Genomic DNA, 15400 nt, shown 5'->3' on the forward strand with positions numbered 1-15400 from the left:
TGAAAAAGGCTGAATAAAGTCAGGTTTCAGATATCAGTTAATTTTTAATTTGTCTTCTTCCTTTTGTTTTCTGGTTTTGAAACTGTCAGTTAAAGCTTGACACTTTGTTCTCTCTGGGTTTATTTTTAGTAGGGAGAGATGAAAATCTGTCACATCTAGCTCTTTATGGTTTTTCTTGCTGTAAGTTTCAGATTTCTCATATATTAGTTTATTAGGTTTTGTTTATTAGTTCACTGTGCTGCTCCATCCCTGGGAGTGTTCTGGGCCAGGCTGGATGGGGCTTGGAGCAACCTGGGCTGGTGGGAGGTGTCCCTGCCCATGGCAGGGGTGGAACTGGGTGGTCTTTAAGGTCCTTCCAACCCAGACCTTCTGTGTTTCTATGATTATTTCCCATCCCCAGTATCTCTTCCAACTGGTAAATCCTTTCAGTAGTTTTATATGGGAAAGTTTAACAAACTTTCATTGCCTTATGTCTTTCTGTCTTAAAAGCTGCATAAAGGCATTTCAGTTGTCTGAGTGTGAGTCCTCTGTTAATTTTGCATTTTTCTTCTCTGTGGTTTCTTCTTTAGCACATGTCACACAACAGATGTAGAACATCAGTAATGGTTAAGAGAGAGGTGGCTTTTTTTGTCTTGTGGTGGCAGCTTTTGACAAAATTATCTGAAAGGTCCATCAAACATAGGTGAAACAAAAAACACTAACATACCTAAAGATCTTGTCATTGCAGGTCTTATAACACACTAAAACTTCATCCAGAAAATAGTCAAAGACTTGCTTCTAGCAAAGCTTGTGGTGTGGATGTTCTGGGTGCTTTGTGTGTTACCTGGAACGAGTGTTTTTAGATAAATTATCAGACTATGTGTGGTAACTAACTCTTCCTGCCAAAGAACACGTGGCAGACACCTTGATAATGTGGGGTTTTTTCCTGTTCTTGTCTCCTAGAAATGGGTCTGCTCTCAGAAGATGAGGTGCACTAGATGTGGTGCTTAGTCATGGCATCAGAGCTGTGTAAAACAATCTCTGAGGCAAAGCTGGAAAGGCACAAGAACTTGTTCCTAAACTACCGAAATCTCCACCACTTCCCTCTGGAGCTGCTGAAGGATGAGGGGCTGCAGTACTTGGAGAGACTTTACATGAAAAGAAATTCCCTGACCACATTGGTACGACAACCTCTTTATTGCAATGTTTGCTGTCTGTGTGGCTAGGAATTCTGGAGTTTGCAGCAGAGAAAACAAGATCATTTAAAAAAAAATCTTAGGGAAAATCTCACCCTGAATGATGTCATCAGCTGTGAGATAGGAGTATTTGGTTATTTTGTGTTTGAACTTGCATAGGTGACATAGAGAATAATAGTAAATGCAAGTTTGTTACCTTTTATGGTTACCCTTTAGAAGCTCTGAAGATCTACTGGAGGTTTTCTTGGCAGGTTTGTTGTCCTGTTGGGTTTTTTTAACCAGTCTATTTTACATCAGGCGTCAGGGCCTTTCTCCTTTAGGTGCTACTGTGCCCTCTAGTCTGCATTCCTTCATTGAGCTAAACAGCTTTTCCCTTAGTGTGTGCCTAATTTCAAAGGCAGTGTCAGCCTCAGGGTCCAATTCCAAGCTTGCTGTTAAGGTGCCAGTAAAAGCTTGTGTCTCTGGGCTGCTGTTGATAGGAGAACAAACAGTTAGTGTCAGGGTTATGGGATTTTCTCGTATGATTTCTTCTTGTTTAGTTGTTTTGCTTTGAACTGAAGAAAATCTCACCCTCAGTGAGTGTTGTGACCTCAGAATTTAGTGTGGGATGGTTAAATAACTGTGTGAGACATTCAGAGCCGATAAGCTTGCTGGAGAGAGTCAAAACTTGCCACTGGCAATAGGCTCCAGTCTCCAAGTCTTCTCCTGGGTTCTTCCGTGGTATGATAGGGAGAATAATAATCAGGGCAGAGGAGCTGGAGGGCCTGACAAAAAAAATAGCCAAAATTGCATGTTTTTCAGTGTTTCCTAGAGAAAGTCCATACTCCACTTTAAGGAATAGTGTTTAAAGCTCTGACAGTGATACACTGCAAGTCCTCAATAAAGGTTTCACTTCATGGACCAAAAGCTGAAAGGATTCTGAAAATTTCATGCCTATTCTTCATCTTGAATGATTCACTTAAGTCAATATGTCCTGCAGAGGATTGTTTTGGCTGTCTGGTTTGGGGCCAGTCCTTTGTGTAATAGTCTTAACAGGTACAGGATTCATGGTGACAAATTGAAGCTGCTGTAAAATTAGCCCAAGTCTGTAGCCAATTCTGCTTTGACACCTTGTGAAATTCAGTGATTAGTGGTGTAATGTTTGAGTTTGTATCGCTCAAAAATGGAACAATAAGAGTTTTGCACGTCACTGAAACAACAGTTACCATGTAGATCATACATATGCAAAATGACTTGCAAACAGTGTGAAGCAGAGCATCAGGACTCACAGCAGTCAGGATAACTCCCTCATAATGTGACTTGTTGGAATCTCATTCAAGTGCTCAGCACTATAGTTGAAACAAGGCAAACAAAATTGAGTCTCATTCACTGAGCATCTGTTCAGCAGAAGAGATGTTGGAAGTTGTAGTGGACCAAAATAGATCAAATCAGCAGCATGTTACAAAAAAGGCAGATGTCTTTTTGGAGCACAGAAAGTTACACAATCTCCATTAAAAGCAGAAGGAAGTAATTATTGGATACTATTAAAGCATAATCTGGAGGAGAGAGTTTGATACTCATGAACAGCCCTGGGGGGAGCCAGAACCTAGAGAGCAGCAATGAGGGAGTTTTAGAGAACATGTCCTGTGGGAGATGCTGAGAGATTGAGGATAATTCCTCGTGCTAAAAGAAAGGAGAAATAAGAGGAATGGGGAAAGCAGAAATCATCAGTATTTTTACAAAGCAGCATTTTCATGAGTTTGTTTCATGTTCACTGCTGGCAGGACAAGTAAAGTAGTAGAAAGTTAGGTCCATTGGGGTGGGGCAGAAATTTCATCTGAGAATAGCAGAGAACAAATAGTCTGTTGAAGGAAAATGACTCTTCCTTAGACTCCTTTGGTTCTCTGCGAGGTGAAGAGCAATAGCTCATCACTAAACACTTGAAATTGCATGAGGATTATTAGCAATCATCATAACTAAATCTGCAGCAGAGTTCTTTCAACTTAGGTGGTACTTTTGTCCCACCAGTTCATTCCTGAAGAGTTCTGAACATACTTGACTAAATCAGCTTTTGTTCTTTGCTCCTCTGAACTGACTCCTGTCCTTGACAGATGACTCCTGTGAAAATGTCTGGGGTAGTTATGCTGACAGAATTTACCTTGCCTAAGAATAACTTCATTTCTGTCTTCATTGGGAAGATGGAAATGATGGAGGGCTGTGACATAATGAATGGATCAGGGAGCCTTACAGCACACCTGGATCCCAGCACCAGCTTCCCACTACTCAGTTAACTTTGACTGATGACATGAGCCCTGCAGTTCCCAATTTTTCCATCTATTAAAGGGAGATAGGTGTTTGCCTGCATGACCCTGTCAGAAGCAGCACGAAGCTGGATCAAAGCACAACTGTTCTCAATTCATTACCTCAGAACACTCAGTGCTATCCTGTCCCGACAGAGCAGCAAGTGAAATGGTCACAACAGTTTGTGCTTCTAATAAAGGGTGTAGGATGGAAGTGAGATTGTTGTTACACTTCCTTTTCATTTTTTCAACTAAGACTTGACCTTTTTCTGCTCGGGCCTGGTGCAGCCGTTGTGTTTTCCCGGTTGCAGCTCGTGCCTGTGCCCGGGGAGAGGCTCGCGCTGTGCCGGTAGGTGGCGGCAGCGGATCGGGCACGGCCTGGGCTCGGTGTGGCGGCACCGGAGTCATTTCTGACCTGACATGTCATTTGCTGCTCTGAGTTACACCAGCTGGGATTGGACTCGGCTCTGGGATGTGCCATGTTTGCTACATAACGATATGGCATTGCTCTTTCATTCCTTCCTAATCAACTTCTGAACACAAAATAATATACCTATTAAGGTATCACGTCATGTCCATATGCATGAAAATTGCTAGTTTTGTCAGGAAATCGATCATGTGATCGAGGTGCTTTTACAGTCCATTTGTTTCTGCATATATCTGCATTGTAACCCCCTTTTTTTCAATAAAACATCTCTATGTTTAAGTAGATTTCTTAAGCAATTAAAGTGTCTCAACCTTGACTAATTTTGAGTACAGTTGCCAACATGACATCTGAAACTTGTGAAGCCAATTTTGTGATGTGTGTTCATGGTTATAAATGCCACCAAGGAGAAGAATTACAGCTAGGGATCAGTTAGTTAGGAAATGATATGCATGTTAATATGGAAATATGGAAATCTGGTTTGATGGATTCAGCACTTCTGGCTTGCTGGTAATTGATTAAGCTACACGAAGATTGTAGGTCATTTCCCAGTTTAGCAGCATTAGAAAGTACATTATGGTTAGACATCCTGTGTAGTTCCTGTTCTGCTTTAAGTCTGTAAAGGCTGCAGCTTCTTAGCAGCCTCTTGGCTTCAACTAACTCACTTACTTGAACATATTTTCAAAAGTAAGATTTTGGTAATCCATCTTTTCAGCCTCAGAAATCTGACTCCCATGCCATTGAGGACATGTTAATGTCACCTCTAGGCTGCAGTTCTGTTTCAGCACTGAGCTGCTCACCCTTGATACATCCCAGAGTGTCCCAATGGAGAACATGGAGGGGTACAAATAGGGTATTGTATAGAGGCTCCTTGTAGCCATTTCCTCTGTGACTAGCAGCTGAGCTGTTTCAGTTTGGTGATTAAAATCACTTGGGTGCACAATATGTGTGTGTCTGGTTTTTGTTTTGAAACCTAAAAAAAAATCTCTAACTCTCTTTCAGCCAGAAAACCTTGCACAGAAGCTTCCAAACCTCGTGGAATTGTGAGTTTGTGTAGGAGTTCTAATATATTTTTATTATGCTGATCCATCTTAGCTTAAAATAATCTGGAATGTATTGCTTGCACATAACTTGTCTCTTAAATGTGAAGGGATTTCTTTTCTTGTTCATTGTGTAACACGAACCTTTATACAAATGTCTGTACTGCTCAGGGAAAAAATACTTATCCTCAACTGCTGTGTAGGCTGTTGTCACACTGATAAAGCCCTGGAACCTCCCAGTGCAATGGTCAGAGGGTTGTGACAGAGCCAGAGGAACAGGTTACTGCCTCCAGCCCATCCCTAGTTGCTCATTCCCACCCCAGCTCCCAGGAGGGTTATGATCTCAGTCTTGCTGATTGTAGTAATAAGTTTATTTTGGAACCAAGTCCCAGATTGTCAAACAGGAGAAGGGATGAGCATGTAGGGGTAGTAACTCTGGAATGATGATTGCTGTAGGCAGAGTAGTTTATCCAGTCCTGTCCAAAAAATGGATGTCCCATGAACTGTATTATTTTGACAATTAATTTTGAGCTGTGGCCCCCGAGACGTTGTTTTCTTCCCTCCTCTTTTTTTTTACAAGGTTATGATTTCCTTGTGTGCTAGGATTGGCAGCAGGGAGGGCTAAAAGGCACATCCTCTTTTCCCCTTTTAAATCCTTTGGCTGGCTTTCAGATGAGTAAGTGATGGAGCCTGGATTCTGTTTGTTTAATGGAAAACTCCAAACAGGAGATGTGGATCTGAGGAGTCAAATGCCCTCAGCTGTCTGATCTTGTCACCCTAATGTGGCCCTTGTGCCACACCTTCCTGGTGCACGTGGCTACAGGGCAATGGAACTGTTTGGTAGGTCACTGCAGACTCTGACTTGCTTAGAGACAGTCCTGTCTCATCATGCCTCAGCCTTGAGAGTGTGTTTATGTTGTGAAGCAGTAAAATAAATAATTTTGGATTTGACATAATGATTTGCTATGGGGTATCAGGAAATCTCCATGTTGTTTGATGGTGCCTTTAGGAAACCCTGTGTCAAGTACTGCTTAAAATGATTTCTTACGAGCACTGATTTGTAGGAGACAAACCTAATTATTTGGCATTCAGCAAGCTCTGTTGTGCCACAGTCACCTCACACCTTCTGGTGGTCTGGAGGGAGCTGCAGTGGCCTGTGGTTTGTGTAGCTCTAACAGGACAAGTCCATTTTTGATCAGACAGTGAGAGGTGTTTTGTTGACCGAGAAGAGACCACAAAATAAAGATTTATTTCAAGAATAGTTTGTTACAGTAGCTGTAACTTTTGAAAGACAAACTTAACTGTTATTTTCCTAAAAGTTACATCCTTAGTAGTTTCACTGTTGTTTGTGGTTCTCTGTATATCATGGCTCTCATGCAGGGACATAAGGTGTAAATCCTCATAATAGAGATCTGTTGAGCTTGAGTGAAATAGTTCACAAATATTTTCAGTGGGTAGGAGAATTCTCATCCTGAGGTTACATCTAAGCATTTCTACAAACATATTTTCTATTCTTATGTTTTTAGCAGACTTTAAATACCTGCAATTTTTGAGGAAAAAGAGAAGGTTCAGATGCCCCATGCAGCTGAAACATTTCTATGTCTTTTCCCTTGTTTTGTCTTTATCTCCCTGAAAAGACGAGCTTCTACTTTAGGAAGTGCTCTTGGAATAGAGTGCAAAAAACTAGGCTGTGCCAATAATTCCACGTGTGACTAAGCAGTTGGGCATTGAGCACTCACTATTTCTTTACAATTTGACATCAATATTGGAAATTTTTGTTACTGTTGTTTTCTACAAGATCCAGTTGTTCATTTTCAGCAATGATGATTGAAAATTGAAATGTGGAAATCTGAGTTTGGATGTTACAGTAGTACTGGGAGTGCTCCATCAGAGGGTGCTGAATATTCTTAGTGAGAGTCTCTGTAACTACACACAGAACCATGTGTAAGATTGGGGTTTTCTTTTGGAAAAGGTACTTTGAGTTTGCAAAAGCCACTTGCAGTGAGTAAATCATGTGCTTATTTCTTCAGTCACTAAAGGTGTAAGAGTTTGTGTGCAGGGGAAGATGTTTAACTGTGTAACTTGTGTGGGTGTGGGTTTTTTTCTTTTCCTGTTCAGTGTTGAATAACCTGGTGCTCACATATGGCTCATTCTGGTTATTCTGCCTGCTTTATTTTTCTCCATTTTGTTTTCCTCTTATGACTCTTAAACCTAAAGCCCATTATTGTTTTAACTGTGAATGGTTTGGTTTACATAATTGTATGTCATTTTCTTTTGGTTTTATGCTAATCATTTAATAGTCTAAGTAAACTTAAGTACCTGTCCATTGCCATACAGTCTGCATGGCTTTTGTGGTCCTAGGGAGGAATGGCTTTGAGGGTGCTCTTTCAGTCTGAAATTGGATATTTTGCAATCTGACTATGTAGCAGAAGTCCTTGAGGGTAACAGGTGGTGTCCTCTGCTTTTCTCTCCTCCCCCAGGTACCTTCATTCAAATAACATAGTTGTTGTACCTGAAGGTAAGTAATCTACCAGCTCACAATAAATGGCAGGGATCATAAAATATTCATTTTTCTTCTTTGAAGAGGCCTAGTTTTCCTTTATTTTCCCATAAAACATTAAAGATTTTCATACAAAATATACCAGCGTAGCTTCTTAGTCAATAATATCCTTGTTTATGCTACGTTAAATTCTTCTAATGAATTCTCAAATGCACCTAAATGCTGTTTGCTCCAGTTCTAATTGCAGAGAGTGAAGAGGCTAAATGGCACTTGTCTGCAGAAACAAAAATCAGAGTGTCTGCTGCTTTCAGGCAGTTACCACACAGAATGTTCTGCTGGTTCAGATCATGGCAGATTTGCCACCTAAAGGAGCAAGAACTTGCATAAGTTTCTTTTCCTTGTCTTAACTGCAGTTACATGCCCAAGTTAAGTTCTTTAAACTCTTGCTGAATATATAGATTGGGTAGACTGAAAGCAAGGGAATGGAGAAGGTGGTTTCAGAGCAGAACTGTCTGAGGAGAATCTAGAATTCTGTACACCATGCTTTATCCTCCCTGTCTCACTGCCAGCAGAACTGTTTCTTAGCCAGCTAAGCATTTCCCCAGCTGATGTCACAGCTGAGACCTGCGTTAATACCTCACATGTGCTCAGACATGGGGTTGGGTTCTGTGGCTTTGTATCCTCTCATAGTCCTGTTAAGACTTTTAATGTTGCTGTTGGGTCACATTCCTGTTCTAATCTGTTCTCTCACAAGCCATTGGCTCCCTCGTTAAACTGCAGTTTCTGGACCTGAGTGACAATGCCCTGGAAATCGTGTGCCCCGAGATCGGTCGCCTCAGGTCCCTGCGCCACCTCCGCCTGGCAAACAACCAGCTCAAGTACTTACCTGCAGGTCAGTACAGACGTCTGAGGGATTACAGCAGCCACAAATCGTTTGAGCTTCATTTGCCAAGTGATCTGCTCTAGGTTTAGTAGTATTTTACGGCTGGAGCATGGCACAACTCGCACTTTGCAGCTTAGGCAGGGCTTGCTGTTGTGTGTATTGCACTAACTGTGCTCTGCAGTTAGAAAAACTGTTGTATGTACTTAGAGAGTCCTGAAAAATGCTGCTGAAATGGGAAAAATATATCTGTTCAAGCCTTTGCTATTATATTAAAAAAATATTGAACTTCCTTGAGAAGACACAAAATCCCAATGACAACTGTCATTATGATAAAATGATGTTTCTTCCCATTTTCCACACTATAAGGATTCTAGGCCTTCCTTCCTTTCTTTTTGCCCAACAGCCCCGTTCTCATATTTTCTAAAAAGACACATGTCTGGTAGGTTTGCCTGTGGCAGTTCTATCTCATTGTGACAGTAGATAACAAATGTTTGTCCTGCTAGTTTATCAGAAAAAAGCAAAATTTATTCCAAGTAAATGTGACACAAAGGCAGAAAAAGTTGGCCATAGGCAGATTTGCAATGATTTTTTTTTTCTTCTAAATACTTTGATAAGCAGATGTAACATCATTATTCCTCCATCACCCTTACAGATTTTCAGATAAGATTATGGTGATTTTCAAATATTTTTTATTTTATTTTAAAATTTTCCTCTGGTGTATTTGCATTTTCTGATCTGCAGAAATGATAAAAATCTAAGGCTATCATTTCAGAAACTTGTCTAACTTAATCTAACAGGATTAGCTTTTGGCTCTAATTTTAACTAACTTCTCAGTGTGACCTTCATGTGTTTATGAGTTCACATTGTTTATTCTCAAGAAATATATTGCAGATGCTCCTTGAAGTTTTGGGTGCAGAAATCTCACTGTCCTTTCCTTGCACTTTTCTAGGCTTAATAAAAAAGTCAAAGGATGATTATGATTAGAAATTTAAAAAAATGTATATGACTATGTAAATGCTCTGGAATGAAATTAGATAAACCTGTTAAACATTATGACCCAAGGCCAATAAAATTTCCATCAATTTTCAGATGTCCTACATTCAAAAGAAAGGAGTGACTCGAGTGTGCTTTATGTTCCTCAAAGATAATTTACCTTATGGTGCTGTACCATGAAAGAAAGACTTGTTCAAAGAGAAAGTGACACATTTTCTGCAAAACTTCACACATTAACTTAAAAAGGTTCCAAAAAAGACTTTCAAAAGAATAATTTACATTACTGAGGAGTTGATTTGGAGTCTACCACATTTGATTAGGAACTGGTATCAGCTGCTTAGCCTTCCTGCATTTCATTTCTCCTCCAGTTTATACAAAATTTGGTGCTCAGCATTGTCCCTAAGTGTCTTTAGTTTTGTGTGCATGCAAAATTCACATGCTTAGAAATAATGCTGGTGTTGCCTCATTTTAGATTGGAGAATCCAGTGGTGTGTGGTCTTGCTGGGTTTGGTGGTAGTGTACCATGTGCCAGTCCTGCTGTCAGGACTAATCCTGTCACTGTCAATGTGAGTGATCTTTACAGGACAGGACAGAGTTACTAGTCTGATCAGGATTAGCCTTACAGTACACTGAGTAGTTTGCCCTCTGGAGAGTTAATCTGCTGCACTGAGTGTTTCCTAAGCCTAACAATTCCCAAAGAAAGCTTCTAAGCATATTCTCATAGTTGTTCTTTGTCAAATTTCAAAGATTTGAAGGACTTTATAAACAAATGTGTGAGTATCAAAGTAACATTTATGTTCAACAATTGAAAAAGTAGAGCAAAACAGTAAGTTTTGATGAATTGTTTCATCCTTAATTATACTGGTAGCTTGAATCTTCATAATAGTGTTACATAGCGTTCTGCCAGGAGAGCTGCAAAGCTAACAGAATCAGCTAGGATGGGATGTGATGTCACTGCAGTGCCTCATTTTACTGTGTGTTAGCTGCACTGCTGGGCAGGGACAGCGCTTAATTGCTCTTAATTTATACTAAGTAACCATTTAACTCATAATTTAGCTTCTATTAGTGCAGCTTATACAGAATGTAAAGATCTGCATTAAAAAATAGCTTCTGGGCATAGATGATGGTCATTGAAGTCACTTCTCAAAACTTGTGACCGTCACTTCCAGCCTTAGTCCTGCACGTGTCCCACGGGTGGCAGTGACTGTGTCACAGCAGAGGAGCTGGTTCAGAAAGGCTGAGCACTATTCACTTGTGTGACTAGACAGACCAACCTGCACCATTTGATGTCATCACTTGAATAAAAAGCTTCCTTTAGGGTGGCTGTCCTGTCATTCCTCTTGGGTCTCCATTCCCAGGGTCTGGTGTTGCATGACCCCTCAGTTTTTGTTGGTACTCTAATGGATATCCAGGAGGAGACTCAATAATATCCTTAATCGGTTGCTAAAAGATGTTTCATTTCAGCAGCAGAACAGTTGGATGGTAAATGTTTGCCATTCAGTGTCTGCAAACTCCCACTGTTCTACTGCATTTTATTTTTAAAGAATGATCCTCTGTTGTGTCTTCCTTAATGGTGATTAAGGACTGGAAAGAAACAATGCAATTAATAGCATATGTTGATTCATTATCCATTTTTAGTGGGTTTGTTCCACAGTTCTGCTCTTACTGTTGATATTTAGTATTTAAGGTTTGCCTTATAGAAAGGAAATTTTAAAGCAGTCTAAGTAGTTGGGATTGAAGATACAGATTTAGGTCTAATCTGATTGTAGGTACTGCTCATATTCTGATAGAGGCTGAGCCTGTGCTGAGGTTTATCTGCAGTGCAATGGGCAAGGTTTTGGTCTCATAAAACTAGTGAGAATTTAATCATGAAGATCACGCTGCTGTTCTCAGGTTTGGTCATGATTTTCCAAGGAGTTTTAAAATGTGGCTTCAAGGGAGGAGGTGTGGGAAAATGATGCAAACACGTGCAGCCAATGGGAATACATAAGAGGTAGTTTCCTGAGGGGAAATCGAGGAATACAGGACTGAGGAGGGGAAAACAGGCATTGACTGAAGCATGGAAATTGTGTGCCTTGGAGATGAGAAAGCACTTTGTGCTGTGGCACTCCTGTAGTATGGGTGATAATCCTTCGTTTGTGCTCAGCAAACACTACCAAATCAGCTGTGGGTAAGATCCTGTGCTTTGGCTTCAAGGCACTGTTCAGTGTGCACTGCCACCCAGACATGGCAGAGAATCGTGAGAGCTGCTGGAACATCACTAAGCTGAACTTGATGAGAATTAAAGGAAAAACTTGTCCAGAATAAGCATGTTGAAATAGAAATATAATATGTATTTATATAATACAGAATGGCTAGAAGAAAATGCTTTGTGAAATTCTCTCAATTCTTAATGGCTTTGGAATTCTGAATATGCTTTGGATAAGATTAATAAGTGGACTGTGATGCAGAGTAATCAGTGGTAGATTCTGTGGTCATCAGAATCCCCGAGAGGTTCTTCCTTTCAGAGGCAGATTCTGATTAAATTCTGCTGATTAAAAGAGTTGCAGATAAGTAATGTGAGGTTTAATATTAATAAAGTTCTATTGAGCTCTTGTTTTCATTTACATGCACAGCCTTTTTTGTTCTGCAAGTTGTGAATCTTGTAGCTTCTGTCTTTAACAGCTTCTTGGTTTATTTGACTCTGGTATATGTAATTCTTGAGCATGAAGTAAAGTTTTGGGAAGTTTTCTACTGTTTAACTGTAGGACTTAAATACTCTAAAGACTTGATGACCATTTGGAAATGTATAACAGCAGAGATCATATTGGGAAAAATCAGCATAAAGAAAAGATGGTTCTTAGTTCATATTACAACATTACTTCATGTATAAGCTTGGCCTAAGTTGGCATTAAGTTTTCACAGTAGCTTAACTTTTTTTTTAGAGGTTTCTTTCTTTGTTCAGAGAATTGATGTTCCATTTTAATTTAGATTTTGAGTTAGTTCTGTGTGAATGTGCTGTCAGAAGTTTTTCTGTATCTTCTCACTTATGAATGAATAGAAAGTTCCCCTTTGTTTCTGATGTCTATAATGCATAAAATATTTCAGCTGCTTTCATTCTTGCAAAATTATATTTATTTTCTCTTCGTGTAAGAACTGCTGAGTTATTCGCAAAAAAGAAACCCAAAAAATCCAGGGAGATGTATTATAAAAATGGTTCTTCAGGAGCCCCAAAGTTCTCTGTTTGGCTGTGTTAGCATTTAGACTTGGTTTGACTTTAGCCTTGGAAACTTTTGATGTGTGGTGGAGGCTCTTCAGGTTTACATTTTGGTCTTGTAGTTGGTGACTGGATGTTCAGAGAACAGATGACTTAGAACAGGGTGAGTTACACATTTGGACTTAAGTTTCTTATTTGACAAGGATTAGGTTTCTTTTATTGCACAGTACTTGAGAGGTTTTTCTCCTTAGAAATGGCAAGTTGTAGCATCTTGCTCTAAGATTTAATTAAAAATGAGGTTATGTTTACTCAGCACATGCTGGAGTTAATTATAGATTTACTAAAGTGAAAAGCTTAATGTTTTGCCAAGTCAAGAGCAAAAGCTAAGTAATTAAAGAATAGGCTATGGTTTATGATCCCAGCCCATCTTCTGGCCAAATTCCTTTTAAGAAGGGGGAAAAAATCAGCAGTTGTCTTTACATGGGCTAGACCAAGATTCCCTTTGTGTTTGTCGTCAGGGAGCTTTAAAATCCAAGTGCTGAGTACATTGATCAAGCAAAAAAAAATAATAATGCAGTCAAATAATAGCAACTTCATGTCACATGTTCAATGCTGTTTCTTTAGCAGCTGAAGTGAAAGTGCAGGTGACAGGGGAGCACCAGCAGTTGCTGAAGGGGTACAGACCTCTGAGAGAGGCTCAGCAAATGCCCTTTCTGCCCCACATGAAGCAATTTCAGGTCCACATTGCTGTGTTGTCTTTTGAGACTTCTGCACGTTTCATCCACTTGTTGCCATTTTGCTTCCTTTGGGTGGAATCTGAAGGAAAATGTATTTTTCAAGTGCAGACTGTACCAATATTTAGGGGAGGTTAGCAGCACACAGACTCTTCATCTCATTTCTGTTCAAATCCTTTTCCTTTTTATATCAAATTGTTTTAGAAATACAGTCAGTTTTTAAGACTCATTAAAATACATTTGTAGGCTTATAAAACTTCATCTTCAAAGCCTTTGAGAAAGATCCTGTGAAGCTGATAAGGAAGTGTTATCCTCATTTTACAGAATGAAAAAAAGTGTTTTTAACAGAAGTGATTTGCTCCAGGCCACAGCAGGAGTCAGTGTTAGCCAGAAATAGAACTTGGGTGTTCCCATTCCATTTGTTAAGACCACACCTTTCTGAGGTTGTTCATGTTTAATATTGGGGAGGATTGAGTCTTTCCACCCATTATTAGGAAATTCCTAATTACCCCTCCATAATTAATAACCCTCTAAGTTAATAGGAAATTAATAGCAGTAAGATCAGTGAGGTTTTATAAGTGAAACAGCTTGTGCTTCCAGAGGGCTGGAAGAGTTTGGGAAGATGGATTTTGAAAAATATAGATAAATACAGATCATTTTCTCTTGCCGAGGTGACTGCAGTGGTAATGACAAGAAGGATTCAATCATTACTGAAAGTATAAATCAAACATTAATTGCTGATTGCTGCTTTGTCTATTGCTACAGGAACCCTTGGAATGTTGAGTGATTATGGCAAAGTCTGTTTTGCTTTGGAATTTGCTTTCCTAATTGGGGGCAAGAGAAAGTTTGGGACATGAAAACTGCATATTCATTTCTCTCCCTTTTTGAAAGTCTCTGTAAAGTACAATATCTGTATTTACTATTCATAGCAGCATTGCACTGGTAAAGACTTCCTGAATACCCAACCTAGGAATTCTGAACAGAGCTCAATATAAGGGATTTCAGTAAATCTTAATTACAGGCACATAAACACAACTTCTTCCCTCCCTCCGTTGCACAGTAGATTTCCACTGATCATGGGTACAGCATGCCAATAATTCTATTCTTACTCCAGACCCTGGCATGGAAATATGTTGTCCTAACTCATTTTTTTTCAACTCGTGTTCCACGTTTTGATTTAGAGTCTTCAAAATGAGGGGGAATAAATTTGCCTTCTTCCCTGCTCCCCCCCAAGACTTCCCTTCTGCTTTTATTACTGTCTCTGATTAAGTAAATTCCTTTGATACTTAATAAAGTTCAAATTTATTTGGTAATGGTTGTGACTTTAAAAGCAAAGGCCCAAAGTGATGCAGACCCTTTTCTTTTTTTTCCAAGTTGGCATAACCTTAGTCCACTCTGCTTTCCTAATTTAGTAACAGGGATAAAAATATGCAGGACGGGGCAGGTTTGGCACGCAGACACCGTTCCAGCAGCTTGGTGTTTGGGAGTAAATGGACTTGTGGGGATTTGAGGAAAACACAGATTAGGTTACATGAGCTTTGCACTCTGCAAGTATGTGACTATTTAAAGCAGCACAGACTCCTAACTAAAAATCTCCTAATTATTATAATAATATGTTGTTTTCCTTGAAGTAAGTTGGTGCCTATTTATTAAAAATAAGGATTTCTTTGCATGGATCTCTAAAATATATACTCTGTTTAATTCATTTCTAGCTTCAGTTTGCTGTGCAAAACCAAGAGTCAGCACAGTAAGGTTTGCATTACTTCTTAGGTTCAACAACAACTCATATTTGTTATTTTTACCTAAGTTGATGCAAGAGTTACCCACACTTGCCTGTTACTGTATTGTGTTTTCCCCACCAGGATTAGTAAGGCTTCAGCAATTATGCTGCATTAATGCAGAAGCACAATAAAAATACCTGATAGTATCTCTAAGACATTCTTTGGGTTTCTAGGAGAGGAAAAGCTTTTAAATGTTTTGATCTTGTACAAACCCCAGTACAGCCCCATCCAGGCAGCCTGGAAGGACAGAATTTTTAATAGGAAAAATTTCCCCTATGAAATCACAGCACAGAATCATCTCTGAGGAGTCAGAGCAAAGTGGCAGTGTGGATGGTTACTGCTTGGGATTGGACTTTGTGACCTCAGCAGAGGTGACCAAAGCACAGGGCAGTCTG

General features: G+C 39.6%; 1 protein-coding gene across 1 annotated transcript; it reads left to right on the top strand.

Annotated features, from left to right (window-relative positions):
• Window positions 1–969: 969 nt before the first annotated feature.
• Window positions 970–8310, top strand: LOC103801325 (leucine-rich repeat-containing protein 28-like; the record flags this gene model as incomplete). The annotated part of the gene is made up of 4 exons (XM_009073734.1): window positions 970–1160; window positions 4881–4921; window positions 7399–7436; window positions 8173–8310. Coding segments are annotated over exons 1-4 (400 nt in total), but the record flags the coding sequence as incomplete, so codon positions are not given.
• Between the last annotated feature and the right edge of the window lie 7090 nt (window positions 8311–15400).

The sequence above is a fragment of the Acanthisitta chloris genome, unplaced genomic scaffold, assembly GCF_000695815.1.
Source record: "Acanthisitta chloris isolate BGI_N310 unplaced genomic scaffold, ASM69581v1 Scaffold44104, whole genome shotgun sequence".
NCBI lineage: Eukaryota > Metazoa > Chordata > Aves > Passeriformes > Acanthisittidae > Acanthisitta > Acanthisitta chloris.